This window comes from Astyanax mexicanus, chromosome 12 (assembly GCF_023375975.1).
Source record: "Astyanax mexicanus isolate ESR-SI-001 chromosome 12, AstMex3_surface, whole genome shotgun sequence".
NCBI lineage: Eukaryota > Metazoa > Chordata > Actinopteri > Characiformes > Acestrorhamphidae > Astyanax > Astyanax mexicanus.
In genome coordinates, this window is record NC_064419.1 from 38,590,992 (window position 1) to 38,610,986 (window position 19,995).

The 19,995-nt window shown below is 37.6% G+C and overlaps 1 protein-coding gene across 7 annotated transcripts in view; it reads right to left on the reverse strand.

The window, feature by feature from the left end:
• The window catches only part of slc20a2 (solute carrier family 20 member 2), a 71,585-nt gene that overhangs the window by 21,602 nt on the left and 29,988 nt on the right, over nucleotides 1–19,995 (reverse strand). For 6 of the 7 annotated variants that reach the window (XM_022671095.2, XM_022671093.2, XM_007231603.4 and 3 more), the window contains 6 exons: nucleotides 7,752–8,338; nucleotides 7,172–7,312; nucleotides 6,120–6,205; nucleotides 4,167–4,263; nucleotides 2,927–3,046; nucleotides 530–739 (listed from right to left, as the gene is read on the reverse strand). In XM_022671095.2, coding sequence (XP_022526816.2) covers nucleotides 530–739; nucleotides 2,927–3,046; nucleotides 4,167–4,263; nucleotides 6,120–6,205; nucleotides 7,172–7,312; nucleotides 7,752–8,040 — 943 coding nt within the window. In that variant the 5' untranslated portion in view covers nucleotides 8,041–8,338. Of the gene's footprint in view, nucleotides 1–529; nucleotides 740–2,926; nucleotides 3,047–4,166; nucleotides 4,264–6,119; nucleotides 6,206–7,171; nucleotides 7,313–7,751; nucleotides 8,339–8,612; nucleotides 8,735–19,995 lie in introns of those variants that run through there. The other variant, XM_022671092.2, reaches the window with a different exon arrangement.

A 19,995-nucleotide genomic window follows, 5' to 3' on the forward strand; every position in this document is an offset into this window, starting at 1 on the left:
GGAAGTAGTATGTACTAGGGGTGGGCGATATTTCATGGTATTTTCGTGATAGCGATACTCGATACGCGGTATAAATTAATTATTTTTTTAAGAATATACTACTGCAACAAAATTAAAATTTTATTTTATTATTGCACACGATTTACATCCCACCCCTACCTGAGATATTAACAAATACAGAAGTCAATGATTCAGAATGTCATGATACTAATAATGCACTCCAAATATATCCATATATCCAGGATTAAAATAAAATAAATGATTCTGGACAGATATAATCTGTCTCTAGTAGATATATAATGGGAAAAGAGGACAGTGTACATTTTTCTTTTGCTAAAAACAGTAAAAAAAGTAGAACCCTGGTGTGATAATTAGGGGTGGGTGATATGGCCCGATATTTTTAGGGTATAATATTGTTCACGATATTCAAAAATGTTGGCCATATAATCGCGTACGATACGATATGGCACACCCCTAGTATGTACACAACTTTCAGTATACAAAACACACACAATCTGCCCAAACTCACCGTACACCCTGCCATTAGGCAGGACGGTGCCGCCATTGGCCAAGCTGTTCAACTCCCCAGTGGACTCCCCGGTCAGGGGCAGTTCCGCATCGTCGTTCCCCTTAGCCCCCGGAAGTTCCTTAAACACCGGAGCCTCCTCTTCCTCCTCTGGAATTTTATCAAGACTCTCGTCAGAGATGCGCGAGAGAACATGCTCTTTTTTCAGCTGACCTGGACGTGGATGAAAGGAAAGTGATGAACAAACAGCATTCCTCAGCCCTAACCGAGGATGTGATGTGCTGAGTAAAGACAGGGCTGTAAGCAGGCTTTGGGGAGGAGGAGTGGATGGAGTGCGCAACACATATTTTCGCGTGAGTCAGAAAGGTGAACAGGCGAGGATTCATTTATACTACTCTGTATACATCAAACAAGCATAATCCCATTAAACAAGGATAATCCTCACGAATGAAGTCACAACGTCCCTTAGATTACAGGCGGCCATAATCAAAGCAGAGGACAGAAAGGAAAAGTGCTTTTTTTTCCACTTTATAGGAAGAATTTTATACAACAGTCATGAAAGAGACATCACAAATGCTAAATATATTTCAGTACAGTGTATGACATGACCATCATTTTAATGTAGTGGGTGGCAGAGATGAAACGGTGTCAAATTATTAAACGTCATGCAACTACACCCTTTTAAAAGTGTAACTAAACCCTAAGAAACATTTTTTCTACATTAATAGCTGAAATATGTTCCTTTGAACTAAAAAAACATGCTTCCAGCCAAGCTTAAATTTTTTTTAATAAACCTGCAATGCCCCTGCTTTTTACCACTCCCTGATGATGTATAGCCTCACTATTCATATACAGATCTGGAACACAATAAGAGAGCACTTAAAAAATAAGAGTTTCTTTGATTTTACCTAATTGAAAACCTCTGGAATATAATCAAGAGGAAGATGATCACAAGCCATCAAACCACCAAGCTGAACTGCTTGAATTTGTGCGCCAGGAGTGGCATAAAGTTATCCAAAAGCAGTGTGTAAGACTGGTGGAGGAGAACATGCCAAGATGCATGAAAAAGCTGTTAATAAAAAACAGGACTATTCAACCAAATATCATAATCGCCCAAACCTTTTTTGTTATTTCAGTCGTTTCTCATTTTCTGTAAATAAATGCTCTAAATTACAATATTTTTATTTGGAATTTTGTTTTGACTGTTTAGATTGTGTCTGAAATGGAGCTGTTTGTGAAGACTTGCCTCCATTATGATGTGCTCTAAAAGTTTCAATTCATTTTTTGCCCCATTTTTTACAACCTGACAAAATTCTACAAAAATCATTTTGGATGCGGTTGGAATAGTTCTGAAGCAAAAAAAGCTTTATTATACATTATTAACAAGCTATTATCTCAGACTTAATCCTCGTAAAATGGTAAAACATCTCTACAGCTTACTTTGTGTCACTTTGTCCCCAGACACAAAAGAAAAAACTCAGATCTGTGTCTAGTCGTCTGCTTTAACTTTGGTTAACTGTGTAACAAGAGTTCATCATTATGTGGAAATTCAACAACAGTTGGACTAAAAGTCAAAAGTTTTAATGACAATTATAGCTGTCCTGAATTTTACAGTGCTTTACAGGAAAGCAGTAACCGTTCATCTCTAGTGCATGGTGTTATATACAAATAAACAAAAAACCCTTCACAGACAGTGAAGACAATGCCCTCTAATAAACTCAGACTCAGAAACAAAAGTCATGTCAGTGACAGCAGTGCTTTGAGGAAACATAACAAAAACAAAGTATTACCAGGGAACTCAATGCATTATTGATCCCATCTATTTAACAGCTGCAGGCAAAGCACAACATTCCCAGTGCTATCAACGTGCAAAGCCAAAAAAAAAAAAACTAAAATAAAAATAATAATAAAATCTGCGTCATACGGCAACATCCATGCGACTCACTGTAACTCAGAACACATTCAGACATCCAAATAAACAGCTGCATAGTTTATTTGCTTTGTGATTCTCTCGACACCGGTTAAGAATCAAAACACGGGGCCATAAGTCACAGCCAGCGAAAGACGGACACTTCACTGCTCGGCACCCCGGCGGAGCCGCAGATGTTAAGCAAATCCTCCGTCCTCCTGAGCTGGCGAAGAAGCGGCACGCTGAGTAAAGCTCTGTGGTTTTCCAAAGCTAGATCAGGAATAATAACCCCTTAATCGCCAAACCGTTATGTTGCTCGACTTGTGGCTTTGCGAATGCGGTCAGTGATAAAGCTGCAAACAATTAAAGCATCATTCTGCAGAGGCAGGCAAACAGCGTTTAGAAAGAGCCAGCAAAATAAACAGCCCAGCATTAAAAACTGCTGCAACCAGCCTGCTTTAACACGGGTGATTAAGAACCAGGAAACTCACTTGCTATTTTCCTTCTCATCCAGGGGCAGACGAAGATCCAGACCAGCGCAGAACACACCAGAGAGCCCGCCAGGGTGATCAGAGCTATGGCCCATACTGGGAGCATCTCTATACCAAGCACTGCAAAAAGAAGAAAATCAAAGAGAGATTAGAAACCAAACCGGATATGGTTTGTGGACGGACTCCCTGTATAATGAATGCACTTTATCCCATCAGTTACTTTAAGCCCCGCTTACTGCTGATGGGCACAGATGTGCAAATGCACAGACAAACTGTAGTTTGTACCGTCTCTGTAGAGGGGTATTGGCAACAGAATAAGACTAACTCTTATAGCAATGCTCCAACCTGCACCCTGGCTTACCGGAACACACAGGGTTTCTCAGTGTAGCGCTATCGGGCAGCACTTACTAGCACTAAGTGCTGCTAACCGCGGCTAGCAACTGCAATCTAAGCTTACTGCAAGTAAAGGGAAGCGCTTTGTTTTTTTAAGAATTACAGTTTTATTTACTTAGACGTCCCCAGCCGCGAGACCTGACGAATTAGAAAGGATCACTCTTCTAATTGGAGAACACCCTTATTCCTTACTAGTGTCACCTAAAATGTACTTTATAATCTGGTGCACCCTCTGTATGAAAAAAAAAGACTAGAAAATAGACGTTCATTGCTAGTGCGTCTTATAATACCTATATAATACCTTAATATGCCTTATAGTCTGTAAAATACAGTGTATGTCATGCTTTAATATATATAATAATAAATAAATAAACAAGCAAATCAATCATTAAGTAAGTAAGTAAGCAGGTATTGTATGGAAATATACAATAACCAAAACAGTTATTATGGTGGTTTAATATAGAGGGTTAAGAAGAAACAATGAATGTGGTGGTGTCTGAATATTTTTGTCCAAATAATGTAACAGATTTTTTTTTTACTATAACAGGAGGTATTTTATCAGCAGGTCACAGGACATGGTAGGTGGACTATTCTCAGTCAAGCAGTGACCCTGAGGAGTTTCAAATCTCCAGCAGCACTGCTGCATCTATCTGTTCCACTCTAACCAGCACAACCCACACTACTAACACATTACTGCAGTGCATAATGTGAATAAAAAACCCAAATCCTGTGGGATTGCAATCACAAACAAGCAGGTACAGGACTACAATATGTAAATATAGAACTACAAATAAACATAAATGTATTTCTTCTACAGAGCAGTTCCTTTCAGAGAGTGATGACTCACTTGGAGCTCCTGTGTACATGATGGAGAAAGTGTTTATGCCGATAGTAGAAGCGTAGAAGAGGGGCAAAGCACGAAGGCCATTTGGAACAGGATCATCCTAAACAAAAAAAATCTAAAGTCAAAGCACTGCTCAGCACAGACTTACAAACAAAAAGTGATGTAAACTGGAGGCGGATTCATCTAAAAGTCTAATTTATTTTATGATGTTTTTCAATAAAAGTGGAAAGGCAGATAAGCCACAGGGCAAGTGACATGACTAAAAATGCAAAACACGTTATTCACACATCAGAACATTTGCTTATTGCTTTGAGTTTTGAAATAAACAAAAAATTGGATTGGGCTACAACAAACATCATTAACACTCCAAGTACTAGGTCTGTGACAATGATTACATTATTGACTTACTGTACAATATAAGGACATAAACTCAGTAATGATGTTGTTGTGAGATAGAAGAGTAAATCAATGTGCCAGTATGTAAAGTGCTTTTAGGGTTTTTTTTTTTTTTTTTTTTTTTTTTAGATTTATGATATTTAAATATTTGTATATTCCAATTTCAACGTTCTAATTCCAATATTCTAAATTATTTAAAAAGAATTTTAACTTTGTTTTTTGAAATATATTTTTATTTATTATTTCAGGTACAATATATCAGCCAAGAACAAATTGTTACTGCAACAGGCCCAGCTACAAAAAACAGCATTAACACTCCAGGCACAATGTCTTTTACAATGATGGTGGTTGGTGTGGCACAGTGGATAACACCACTACCTGCTAGTGAGCTAACTCATTACATGGAAAACTGGGGTTCAATTTCCGGTCTGGGTGATTATGCTGCTCTACACCAATAATAGTCCTTGGGCAAAACTCCTAACACTACACCGGCCCAACTGTGTAATAGGAATAACCTTGTAAGTCACTTTGGGTGTAAGTGTCAGCTAAATGCTGTAAATGTATATGTAAAAGATAACCTCAATCATTTCTGCTCATCTCAATATTGTTTCCGTTAACAGTATTTGTATTTTATATGATTTTTTAATATATATGTTTGATTTTTAAAGTTGGCTCTGAAAAAAAAATAAGAGACCACTAAAAAATGATGAGTTTCTTTGATTTTAACAAACTGAAAACCTCTGGAATATAGTCAAGAGGAAGATGTATATTTTGATGTAAAGCCATCAAAACCAAGCTGAACTGCTTGAATTTTTGCACCAGGAGTAAAGGCATAAAGTTATCCAAAAGCAGTGTGTAAGACTGGTGGAGGAGAACGTGATGCCAAGATGCATGAAAACTGTGATTAAAGCCAGTGCTATTCTGATTTCTGAACTTTTAAAACTTTATGAACTTGTCTGCAGCTTTTTTTTTTTTTTAGTTCAGTCATTTCTAATTTTCTGCAAATAAATGCTCTAAATGACTATTTTTATTTGGAATTTGCAAGAAATGCTGTCTGTAGTTTATAGAATAAAACAACAATGCTCATTTCACTCAAACATATACCTATAAATACCTATAGATCAGAAAAACATCATTATCACTCCAGGCACAGTGATTTTCTTCTAAACAGTGCAGTTATACAAACCACTTTGCTTTCAGAATGTTTAATAAGTGCACCTCAAGCAGAATCTCAACAAGGATTTCTGTATAATAGACCTATAGACCTATGACAGTGCAAGAGTCTCTCTGCTAACAGGAACATTATAATAGACTAGTGAAATAAAGAAGGTTTAGATAAGCCGCCACACTTCAGCATTCTGAAGGCTGTGCAGAGAGGTATGTGGATATAAAACAGAGACAGTGGACCTACCGGGACTCGACACTGTTAAAGATTCTTTTCATCAACATACAGAACGTCTAAATGTCAAGAGAGAACTCTGAGAAGCTCTGAATTGAATGTCCTGAATTATAATTCTGATGTAAGGTGTGTGTAATGCAGAGCTGTGACTCTGAACTCACCTTGCTAAGAATGAAATATCTGATTACGTAGAAGAGCAGGCCAGACATGATGCCTGACAGCAGAGGGGAGATGAACCAGGAGGCAACTGAAGCAAACAGACATACTGTTGTTAATAGAGAGGCAAAATATTCACAACACAACAATAGAGACAATAGAAAAAAAAAAATATATATAGCAGCACTACATATAAAACACATGGCGTCTGTTTTTTCTTCAACTATGATTAGACAGCGAAAAGTGAGTTTGTATTGTATTTTCTTAAATAAATGTTGATAACTAAAATATACCCAAATATGCTTATAGAATTGTAGAACTACATCCATGTGTTGCACCTTAATATTTACATTGTTTAATAACAATAGTGATTATTACACTACTATGCATTATATAACAGACGGCAGATTTTAAGGGTGGGTTTTAGGGGTGGGTTTAAAATGAGATAATTTTTTTTAATTTAATGCAAATCAATCTTAATTCAAAAGAGTCAAAAATGATTAATATAAACATGAGATCAATCTTTTACCCCTCCATATTGTGTTACATGTCAAATTGACCCATTTTAAAGTGTGAAGATCTAGAAAAAATAAAGTTTTTTTTTGTTTTTTTGAGTATGAAACTTCTGCTTGCTTTAATTAGTGTAATCAATGTATAATATGAAAATGGTTTATATCACATACTTGCAAAAAAAAAAGAAAAAGAAAAAAAAGCTGCAAAAACAAAAATGAAAAAAAAAATTGCAATGTTATGTTTTAATATTATGTAAAACTATTGTGTTTTATATGTTGGTCTTTTAAAAGTAATAAAGTAGTGAAACATTAAAAAAATATATATGAAAAATGAATGAATTATTCTAATTAAACCATTACCTGTTAGAGGTAAGAAACACCATTGCATTTGGTTTCGGACATCTTTTAGATAATTAAAATTAGCCTATATTCCCCTGTGCACGCATAAATCTTTAACCTCTTTAATCTGGCATGATTTTTGCATAATAAATCATTTTTAAACACTAAATAAACAAAAGCAAAACACCCATCATTGTGATTCATACCGATTTTGACCAGCTGCATCCACTGCACTCCCTTGGTGCCAATAGCCACCATGGAGAAGCCTATAGTAGATCCCACGATACAATGAGTTCCAGAAATGGGCAGCTTCAGAAACGAGGCAATGAGCTGCCAAACCGCAGACCCTGAGAGAGGAGAAAACATGAGAAACCCAGCCAGGCAGGGAAGCCCCGTCACATGGTTTACCACTTGTTTTTTAGAAGCGTTTAACAGCTTTGGAACTGAACAAGAACTATTCAAAAAGAGAAGCAACATTAAAAGTACTGTACCAACATTTTCCCTACTATCACTTTACTCCACATTTACTCCAGCATCTATCAGCCTGAAAACTCTGAGAAAATAAAGAGCTCAGTTGGTCTGGATCTCTGGAATCTAAATAGTAGAGTAGCAGTCAGCCCACAAACATGTGACCATATGTTTACTCGACCAGGGAGTAATTGGCAGTGCACAATGAGAAGGACAAACAAAACAAAACACACACACTTAAATCACATTCTTTACATTTTAGCTTTACACTGATTTCTCAATGAATATAAATCAAGCCATCCATCTCATTCAACTTACCGACCATGGCGCTGACCTCTCCTGCCATCAGTATGGGCACGGTTTCGTTGTACAAGCTGACGTCTATAATTCCCTTCCGAATGGTTTCACCCACTTTGGCCCCGAGTAGCATGGAGCCCAGGGTTTCAAAAATGGAGGCCAGGATGCAGGCCTGGCGCAGCGTGACCACTCCCGAGCCCACGGCCGTGCCAAACGAGTTCGCCACGTCATTGGCTCCCACTGAAAACGCCAGGACGAAGGCGATGATGAAGCCAATTATGACCATCCATAGGTACGGCTCTAAATCCATCTTGGTGTCGGTTCTCGAGCAGGATCAGAACTCAAATAATCCAAAAATAAATAACTCCGGACGTCTGAACTAAGCGAAGTAAGGTGCTGTGCTTTATTCTTAAAGGAAAAAAAAAAAATTCCCCTTCTCTTTTGTTTGTCACTCCTTCTCCCCTGGCTGTGCAAGTTCTAGGGGGAGAGGCACACTGCTAACTAAGCCGTTTAACCTCAGTCTTTGGAGCTGTGAGCTGTGATGTAGGCAGGAGAGAGCATTCCATTCTTCGGCCCTCTGCGTGTCCTGTCCACTGAGAAGTCTTCAGCTGTCAAAACAAGAAAAGAGAGAAATAATTGCAGGGCATACTCTCATTCCTGTATGAGACTGTATTATGTAGCCAAGAGCCTGCAGGGGAGCAAAAGGCAAGAAAGTTGGAGCAACAGGTGGGGGAAGAGCTCAAGATCAGAAATAAGCAGCAAGAAATTTTAAATGACAGTTATTTGCAGCATGAGTCCGATAAATATACCAGATTTCAATCATTTTCTCACAAAAACAGCACGCTTCTGTACAGTTAGAGCAAGAAATGGATAAAAACATACATCAAGTCTTCATTGCCATCTTGGCAAGGTTTTAGGTTCCACATTTGCGGGTTGAGATTCAGAACCCAGTCTCTGCAGTCACTACACATCTAGTCGTTTTCCAGTCTGAGCAACACTGCACAGTGGCAGGCCCTAATACCCGCTTACACCTCCACCGCTTCCTGCTTTCCTCAGTTCTACAGCCTAAGATCCTTAGTGGGTCAGTCACTGGAACATGGGAGGTCTGTAAATGGGCCACTATGTGCTTGCTGCAACCTGATCGTGTTTATGAAAAAAAGAAGAATAAAAAAAAAGACAGATTGCGCACAACAGGGAGACCGGGTGGCATTTAATGCATCAGACCACCATGACTCATTGATCAGGCTTAATGAGTATCAGCAGTGTGGATCAATATCACAATTTAGAGATCTCTACAGTTAATGAATTAGTGTTGTAATGAAAAGTCTGTGTATAAAATTTTTTTGTATGTCACCATATTTGTATCTTCTGAACTACAGCCCTGATGTGGATTTAAATGAGAATGAAGCCTATTTGTTGAGAGTCTTATCATATCTAGCCAAAAAAATGCATTTTACTGCTGTGGATATCTCCAAATGTTCCCTCACTTAATATGTGGTTGACACAGGTATCTAACCTTCTTCCTTTAGAGAAACTCACTTTTGAAATTCACAACAGACCAAAAATTCTCTAAAATCTGGTCATCAGTCTGGAAAACATTGAACGATCTATGATTCTCCTTTTGTATCATGTCTGTCTTGAATTCTATTTCATCTTTTTTTTTCTCAATTTTTATATTTTTTTATTTACCATTTTGTTCTTTTCTTTATTTTACCCTTTATCTTCTATCTAAATTTACACACTATGTTAACCTACTATTGATACTGATGTGGCAAAATGTTTTAAATTGGTTTTGATATAACTGTAATATTTGTCAAATTCAATAAACATATAATTTAAAAAAAAGAAAAAACGAAAAGTCTGTGTATTTCTTGTTGCAGAAAAGCTGTACAAAAATTTAAGCTATACTACAAAGCTGCAAGGATCACTTTTTCCACTGAATTAAATAAAGATTACAATATATTGTACATTAATTTGTAAAATGTTAAGCTAAACTATAAGGGTGAGTTTCTCAGATATGAATTAGGTCTAGTCTTGGACCACAGACTTACTTTCCATTGAAAGAAAAATATAGTCTGTGAGTATATATTTACCACAATTAACACTTAAGTAAACAAGCAACTCAAATGATAGTTTTCAATGCTGACTTGTGTCACAAAAGTAAATAAAAGAGACATGAATCATAGAAACATATTGGATTATCTGACCTAAATGCACACAATAGTGGAATGTGAAAAACAAAAATGCTTCGTTGGGAAATCGTAAAGCGTAAACATCACTAACCCTGCCCAGTACCTTGAGTATCATACTCAACAGAACTCGTAAATACTGTGAACTACACTCAAAGCTCCACAGTGTAGTTCTGCATTTTTGGTCATCTACAGCCTCTCTCAGACGATGCTTGTAATCAAACAGCATTTTAAATGTGGTTGATTTTTTTTCTTTCAAATAAAGTTCATTTTATTTTAGGAAACAACACACAAAACATTACAGAAGCCCTGTACAATGATGCATTAACAAGTTTGCCTGGAAAGGTAAAGATCATCAATTGGAAACAGCCCTGTATACCTCTCAATTAGGGGTGTGCCATATCATATCACACGCAATAATATCGCCAACATTTTTGAATATCGTGAACGATGTTATACCCTGCAATATCGTGGCACATTACCTATCCTTAACTATTACATCAGGGTCCTATTTTTCCTGTTTTTAGCAAAAGAAAAATTCACACTGTTCTCACTTCTCATTATATATTTACTAGAGACAGATTTTATCTGTCCAGTATCATTTATTTACTTTAATTCTGGATATATGGAGATATATGGAGCCCATTATTAGTATCATGACATTCTGGTTTATTGAACTCTGTTACAAATTTTATCAAATTCTTTTTTTTTTGTATTTTTTTAATCTCTCAGTTAGGGTTGTGCCATATATCGTATTCAATAATAAAATTACATTTTTATTTTGCTGCAGTAGTGTATTCTATTAATACATATTTTTTAATTGAGAGTATCGTTATCGCAAAAATACCAAGAAATATCGTGATATAATTTTAGAGCCATATCGCCCATCCCTACTCTCAATGGTCCAACTCTAGTTAGAGTGTGAGAGTATGTGTTTACGTATATTACTGACAGGCATCCATATAAATAAATATAATATATAAAATGTTAACATCAGTCCATAAATTAATTATCAGTGCATGTTTTAAACTATTTTTCTATCATGAAACATAGAAATGCAAATGGAAAACCATTATGACACACAATACTTTCTCTGCTTATTAAAATAATGCATTATCTGCAGCAGTTTGTGATTACTTCCACTACTGTGTATACTGAGGGACATGCTCACATTCCAACAGATAATATATAACAGATAACAGTAATAACCTTCTATTCTGAATATACCCCACTAGAAAACAATGTCAGAGCCGCGTTAATAAGAAACCACAAGGCAAGAAGGCACAGCAGAAAGACCTCAGGCTAAAAGAACGGAAGGACACGGAAACCACACGGCCTAGTTCTTGGTGTACCTGAGCGGTCTGTGAATCAAGGACATATTCAGATTTCATTTCAGTATTATTTTAATCCCATCATGAATTAATACAGAGATGTGTGTGTGCTGGATTAAGGGTGTGCGATACATCTAACACAATACTAGGGTGAAAAATAGGTCTTTCATAATAAAAATTTTAGGTTTGCATTAGGGGTGGGCAATATTATATCGTATACAATATATCGTGACACAGAAATATCGTGGTATTAAAAATCCATATCGTGATAATAGGGCTGTTCTGTATTAAAAGTAGTCTATTATTTACTGTGAAGCTTTAGGTGTATTTATTGTATAATTGTTTTAGTTTGCAGTTTATATGCATGCACTAAATATTCTGCAATATTTTTTGCTGCATTATATTATTTTATGCTATATTATTTATTTTGCCACATTTTGATTATTCTGTTATACTCTTATACTATATTCCTGAAATTAATTAATTATTTTTCTGTTTTCCTATATCGCCAAGTATATCGTTATCACAAAAATACCCTGAAATATCGTGATATTATTTTAGAGCCATATCGCCCACCCCTAGTTTGCATGTTAATTTGCAAAGATTTTTCTCTTGAAAATTGTTTATTTAGGTGAGTAAAGCGCTTCAGTTTACTTACAGTAAGCTTAGATTTCCAGATTTTTACAAAGGCTGCAGCAGAATTGGCAGTAGCATTAGGGGGTAATCACTAGCGCTAGCCATGGTTAGCGGCTAAAGCTGCCCGACAGCGCTAAACTGAGAAATCCTGAGTGTTAACCCAGGATGATATTAGCTAGCGGTTCGTCCCCCGTAGCCTGTTTAAACACGGTAAACACACAGAATACAGTCCAATATACTCGCCTCTGCACGGCACAAGAGCTCTCTGCTTCAGCAGTGCTAGCCGGAGTTAGCAGCACGCTACAGGCCGATAACACTCACCTCTGAACGGCAAAAGAGCTAGCACTTAGCACGGTTAGCAGTTAATGCTAATACTGCAGGGGAACTAAACAGAAACTCCTGTATAACGCTGCACTTCAGTGGAGTGGAGTTTACTGCTCCTTATAACCTTACAGATAAAATTAATTCATAAGGCGCACCAGATTATAAGTAGGGCTGTGAATCTTTGGGAATCCCACAATTTGATTCAGAACCGATTCTTGGGGTCACGATTCGATTTTTTTTTCGATGCTCTCTAATCGGCTGGATTTCTTTTTCTTTATTCTCAATACTTTAGCGGCGCAACAACAAACACCGCAACACGACACTACACGCCTCTCTGTAGCCTAATAGGGAGAGGTAGTAAGAGCAAAAACTTGTCCCTGTCCTGTTGCTGCTGTCTCGCAACACTCACCCTACTGTCCCGGGGAGCTCACCTACTGTCCTGCGGAGCTCACCTACTGTCTCGCGGAGCTTTTTAACTGTAAAAAGCTCTGCGATACAGTTAAAAAGCTCCACGCGACAGTAGCTGCACCCGTAAAAAAAAAATAGTTTTTTTTTGTTTTGTTTTTTTCAAATGAGAATTAATTCTGAATCGTTCAATGTTAGAAACGCGATTCGAAGTCGAATCGATTTTTTTCAGGGCAGCCCTAATAATAAGGCATTTTTGGGAAAATTAAAGTAATTTAAATGAGCCTTATAGTGTGAAAAATACAGTATATCGAGATCTACACCAGTAAATGCAGTAAATAGCTAAATAAATTCAAAATAGTCAGACTGTCGATAACTACGGAAGGAATTACTACCACACATTCTTGGACCCTTTAAGCCTTTTGTTTAAAGGAATTAAACGTAAACAAACAGCATGAGGGCCAGACTAACACATTCTCCAGGCATTAACTAGCATTATTAACTGTGTGTTGGAGTCAGGTGAGTTACAGGATCTGTATAAACATCACGTGGTGGGCCGGCGTTCCTATACCAGCCGTGTTTTGAAGGATCGGACGGGCCTGTGACATTCTCATACAGGCTACATACAGCAGAGTCATCAAAACAGCTCATCCATACAGAAACAACGCAGCACACAATACCACTGTCACTGTGAGTCACACCAAGCCTGTACAGTTTACACTGCAGTGTCTTCACAAACGTAACAAAGAGCTCTTTCACAATGCAGCAGGGCTGCAGGGTGCATACAATATTACTGCATTCAGAGCCATAATACAGCATACAGTATGATCAACAATAGTAATATGAACCCATGTGGGTTTCAAATATCAGAAAGGATATATAGCTGCTCTGCAGTCTTTACACTGAGAGGACTGCAGTGGTACTGCAGGTGCAGTTCACCAAAACTCCTCATGTAGTAACTAATGCTGTATGTAGGGATGAGCCGATGTGGGAATTCTGATATTACACATGTGTGTATATATATATATATATATATCTGCTGACAAATTTACACATTTATAACTTACAGCCTGGTATAACTTCAGACACAAATATAACATTTATTTAGATTTTAACCAACTGAATATCGTCGCTGTCCAATTTAAAACAAGTCCCTCGATCTCAAGTATGTTGATTTTTGGTTTACTACATAATTTAAATAAACAAACTGTCCCACAGTGTGAAAAATTCATCATGAATGGACCAATACAAATTCTTTTTTACATTGACTTCCATTGAAAGTTTAGAAGGTTTTGTTTCTCTCCTGTAAAAGTTGATGTTTTAGAGATACTTGTGTTTCATTGGACAGCGACGATATAAACAATACAATTTACATTTATTATCTTGCCCTAATATAGACCATTCACAGCTTTTTGTTTTAGAACCTCTTATTGTTTAAATACAACAACATATCTAAGACACTGAAATTGAATAAAAAAATCCAATTTAATCAAATCTAAATGAAATCACCAAAAGTAACTACAAATTTACTAAAATCAATGAATTTTAAAGTAGCGCATCCCTTGGGTGCCGGGTAGTCCAGCGGCGTTCGAACCCCCACTCATGCAGCTTTGCCATCAAAATGACTTCACATGTATTGGAGGAGGCATGTGCTAGTCTTCACCCTCCTGGTGTTGGGGCATTACTAGTGATAGGGGGAGTCCTAACGAGAGGGCTGGGTAAATGGCCGTGTAAATTGGGGAGAAAATGAGGGGAAAAAAAGAGAAATAAAATTATACAGGTGCTGGTCAACGAATTAGAATAATTTGAAATAGTGCAATCATGAAATTCTTTGAATGCATTTTTTGTGCAGAAAGCAAATCAGGTGTTCACCGCACCTGTCCTACTCGTTAGACTAATCACAGAACTCGTTACCTGGAAAACAATTTGCTCAGCTGAGCTTTCCAAAAGGCCCATTTAGGCCAATTAACTGTGACACTGTTGTTTTATTGAATTAGAATAATGGAGAAACCGTTTCATTGAATTAGAATAATTTTTATTATAATTACAATCATCACTTTCTCAGTATTTTGTGGCTGCCCCCTTGGCTTGTATGACTGCCTGAAGTCTCCGCGGCATCGATTTGACCAGCTTGTCGCAAGTTTCCGCACTCACAGCTTCCCAGGCAGTGGCGATGTTCTGCTTCAGTTGGTCCAGCGTAGTAGGCTTTCTGTCGCAAATTTTCCGCTTGACGATGGCCCAAAGGTTTTCAATGACATTGAGGTCAGGCGAGTTGGCCGGCCATGCCAAAACTTCAAGCTGTTTTTTAGTGAACCAATCTTTGGTCGACTTTGCCGCATGAGCCGGTGCAAGATCCTGTTGAAATATGAAGTCTTCTTCGCCGAACTGTTCCTCAACAGTCGGAATCAGGAACGTTTCCAGAACATCCTGATATACGGCAGCATTGACAGTCTTCTTGAGGAAGCAGAGTTTCCCTACACCTCGAGCGGACATGCATCCCCAGACCATAACGCTCTGGGGAAACTTGACGGATCTTTTCACGCACTCGTGGTTGTAGGTTTCGCCACCACGACGCCAGACACGAGGACCTTGGTCACCGAAGGAGATGCAGAAGCGTGATTCGTCACTGAAGACCACTTTCTGCCAGTCTTCAGCAGTCCACTCGCCGTGTTCTTCAGCCGTTTCTCCATTTGTTTCTTGTTCAGCATCGGTTTTACTGCTGGAACGCGAGATTTGAAGCAGAGTTCGCGCAGAAGACAGTAAGTGGTTGATCTGGAGACGTCAGCGCCGGTCTGCTTGTTCCACAAGTCGGTGAGCTCGGAAGTGGACTTGAACCGGTTGCTGACTGCGATCTTTCTCAGCTGCTTGTTGTCGCGAGAAGTTTTTCGGACGCCGGAACAGTTGGTGCGCTTGCTGCAGTTTTTCTTGAGAGCTTTGCAGACGGAAGACTGGCTGATGCCGAGCTGCTCAGCAATTTTAGTTTGGGTCAAGCCTTGTTGGCGAAGGGCTTGAATTTGAGCCACTATTCCGGTTGAGAGGTCGCGCTGCTTACCCATGATTGATTTTACAACTTAGAAATTCTACTCAACCCTGACTTTATACTGCACAGTGAACACTCTTCACAGAAAACAAAAATTCGAGCATTTATTCTAATTCAATGAAACGGTTTCTCCATTATTCTAATTCAATAAAACAACAGTGTCACAGTTAAATGGCCTAAATGGGCCTTTTGGAAAGCTCAGCTGAGCAAATTTTTTTCTAGGTAACGAGTTCTGTGATTAGTCTAACGAGTAGGACAGGTGCGGTGAACACCTGATTTGCTTTCTGCACAAAAAATGCATTCAAAGAATTTCATGATTGCACTATTTCAAATTATTCTAATTCGTTGACCAGCACCTGTATATATATATAAAAAAAAGTAGCGAGTCACATTTTTGGCAAGTCAGCACGGCACCTAGACATCGGCCAATATAGATGATTCTCCCAGCATCGCTAGCTGGGAGATTACTCAAATGAATATGATAAATTGAATGAAAGTTGTACACCACTTTTTAAAAAAGTAATAATCAAGATTGTACATCTTTACATATAGAAGCTGACAGAGAGAATCTCAGTAGATACACATTTTCTTCGGTCAGAAACTTACGTGGCAGTGATTATCTACCTTTAATAACTGAAATATAAGGAGACTGTTTTTGCAGCTTGATCAAGATAAGCAGCTCATAAAATTAGCTATATTAAAAAATTCTATTGGCTTTATATGTGTTGTGCTTCTACGGTTTTGACTACTTTGAAAATCCATAAAATGTACAATAAATTGTAGTTTGCGTATATTAATACCTCTAAATGGTGTCAATCTCCAAAGAAAAAAAAAAAACTTTTACAATATTACCCATCCCTAATAATAAGTGACAAATGTCAAATGCACTTTTTAATAAAAATTCATTAGTCAATATGACATGTTATGATTAGGGCTATCATGTTAGGGATATCATGACATGTTATGAGATTTTAGGCAAGATTATATATTGAAATTGTTTAAATAAAATTTTATGGAAAAAACTCAGTATAAAAACACAATCATATTTTATAAAATCTGAGTTAAAGAAAATTAGAATAGTGGAATACAACAACGGGGTACTACATCACTGTCTAGAGTGGGGTTTATATACAACATTAAAATAAGCATTGTCTGACAGCAATCTTTGTATGTAAACCTATTAAAAATGTGAAAAGTGATCGTGTTTTTGAAACGTTGAGTATTGCAAAATAAAATATTATGATTAATATTGCATTAAGAATACAATATCGATGTTTTTATACCCCTATTTATTATACAAGTCTGTGTTGCTGTGCAATATTACTGCCCACATTATTTTGGTATCAAAGTAAAATCTGGCTAAATGCCAAAAGTGGAGTACTGCTGGTAATGGGATAAACAGTTTACCCACAGCAGAAGTAGATTTATAGTGATTGGAACTCCCAGCAGACCTGCCTTCACCACTTTCTCAATGCCTCTACTGACTCTCTGAAATAAAGCCTTTCAGAAGCAGGCGCTACCCACTCCCTGATTACACGCAGTACAATTTACATGCAAATGATGCTATTAGCTGGCGAAAACAAAACATGGAAAATAACAGAGCAAAGCAATGTATTAGTTTGGCTGCTCATCACCACCATTTGCTTTTAATCTCACACACGTCTAACCATCTTTAATTTCTTTCTGCAGTTCCCAAAAACAATAAAAATTATTACATATTAATGATAATACTATAATAATATAACAAACTATTCAGGTTGAGATTATCAATGAAAGTCTGTATCAGTAATTGTATCTGTATCAGAAATTCTCGAAATTCTCGGATGACACTGCCATCGTTGGGTGTGTGAAGGGTGGTCAGGAGGAGGAGTACAGGAGAAAGGTGGATGACTTTGTTGCTTGGTGCCGACTGAACCAACTGCAGTTGAACATATCCAAGACCAAGGAGATGGTGGTGGACTTCCGTAGGTCTGGACCACCCTTGCAGCCAGTCTCCATCGAGGGGGTTGATGTGGAGACAGTAAAGACCTACAAGTACCTTGGTCTGCAGCTGGACAACAAACTGGATTGGTCAACAAATACAGACACCCTGTACAGGAAGGGACAGAGCCGGCTCTATTTCTTGAGGAGACTGCGGTCCTTTAACATCTGTAAGAAGCTTCTGCAGATGTTCTACCAATCAATCGTGGCCAGCATTCTCTTCTACGCTGTGGTGTGCTGGGGAGGCAACATGAAGAGGAGAGCTTCCAAATTTGTTTTCATTCGTTGTTATGTAGAAACTAGGGGTGGGCGATATGGCCCTAAAATAATATCACGATATTTCATGGTATTTTTGCGATAACCATACTCTTGGCGATATGACAAAACATTCAATTAAAACATAAATATTTCAAGAATACCCTACTGCACCTAAAGGAAAATTTAATTTTATTATTGCATACGAAATTATATAGCACACCCCTAACTGAGATATTAAAAAATACAAGAATTTTATCAGATTTGTAACAGAAGTCAGTGATCCAGAATGTCGTGATACAAATAATGCACTCCAAATATCTCCATATATCCAGGATTAAAGTAAAATATATGATACTTTACAGATATAATCTGTCTCTAGTAGATATATATAATGGGAAATGAGAACAGTGTGAATTTTCCTTTCGCTAAAAACAGCAAAAAAGTAGTACTCTGATGTGATAATTAGGGATGGATGATAATGGCACCATATTTAGGATACAACACTGTTCGCGATTTTCAAAAAAGTAGGCGATATTATCATATCACGATATGGCACACCCCTAGTAGAAACTAAAAAATATATATTTTTAGAACGATACATTTTGCAGTTCATTTTTGGTAGTAATGCATAGTGACAATCTCAGTCTGCTGAGACACTTAAGAAACCAAGTATGCAAGTTTTTTAAAGTGAGGTGATAAGAAAAAGTACTGAAAAATCAATATTGCCCAAGAGTCCACCTTAGCCAGCATGTTCTAATGAGTGTCCCTATACATTTTCCCCTGAAATATTGTGATATTATTTTAGAGCCATATCGCCCACCCCTACCGTGAACAATATTATACCCTGAAATATTGTGCCATATCACCCACCCATATTTATCACATAAGGGAATAACTTTCTTTCCTGTTTTAGCAAAAGAAAAATACACTCTGTTCTTATTTTCCATTACATATCTATTAGAGACAGATTATATATGTCCAGTTTCATTTATTTTACTTTAATCCTGGATATATGGAGATATTTAGAGTGCATTATTAGTATTATGACATTCTGTATCATTGACTTCTGTTACAATCCGATGAAAATTATTGTATTTTTTAATATCTCAGGTAGGGGTGCGCCATATCATATTGTCTGCAATAATGTGTGTAAAGTGCATTCTTTAAATATTTTCATAATTCAGTGTTTTGCCATATTGCCAAGAGTATCGTTATCGCGACAATAACACAAAACATCGTGATATTATTTTTGGGCCATATCGCCCTCCCTTAGTGGATGCTCTTATGATTTTCAATTGGAATTCATTTGCTCTGCTACATCTCAGATCTTCTGTCTTTAGTTTTAGTGGGTTGATGTTTCTTCACATCACTGCCCTCCTTTAAATGTGTGTTCAATTCCTCCACAGCTCCTCACACTCTGCAAGAACTGGGAGAATTCTGCATTTTTCAATCATCATCTGAAAGCCTTCTGCATCAGTGCCTCCAAGAACACTGTGTGCAGCCCACTGCACCTCCGAATGTCAGAACAGGTTGGCCAGGCAGGGGATAGGAGACGTCACATGCTGTCAGGAACTGTGAAATATCAATAAGCTGACATCGCATGTCCAATAGACCACCTTATTATTTCTGGGTGGAGTTCAGGCAGAGGGGACCGCAGAGGTCAGAGACTGACCTCTCTGAGTGTTTAGGACGACATCAGGTGCTCAGAGGGAACAGAGTGAGACGGCTCTGCAGTGAGACGGCTCCGCAGTGAGATTCCTCACATAACCGGACACAGGTGTTGCACAAATTCCTTAATTACAAGCTGTAAACAAGCACATTCACGTGTACACAAATACACACACTGCATACTGTATACTGTGTACCGTACCCTCCAGCCTTCAGCATTACCCTTGGGGCACTATACAGTGCAAAGCTTTAAACAGATTAAATAATTAAATATAAACCTGAAATCACACTGAAGTAACCTTAAACACTGTAACACTAATGAACACCTGCAAGAACATAAAGGCTGCAATAGTGGGTTCAAAAAAGTTTAAGTTTCGATTCGAAGCAGTGTTTGTTTGAATGATTACCTACCATCAGTTCATATAGAAAAACAA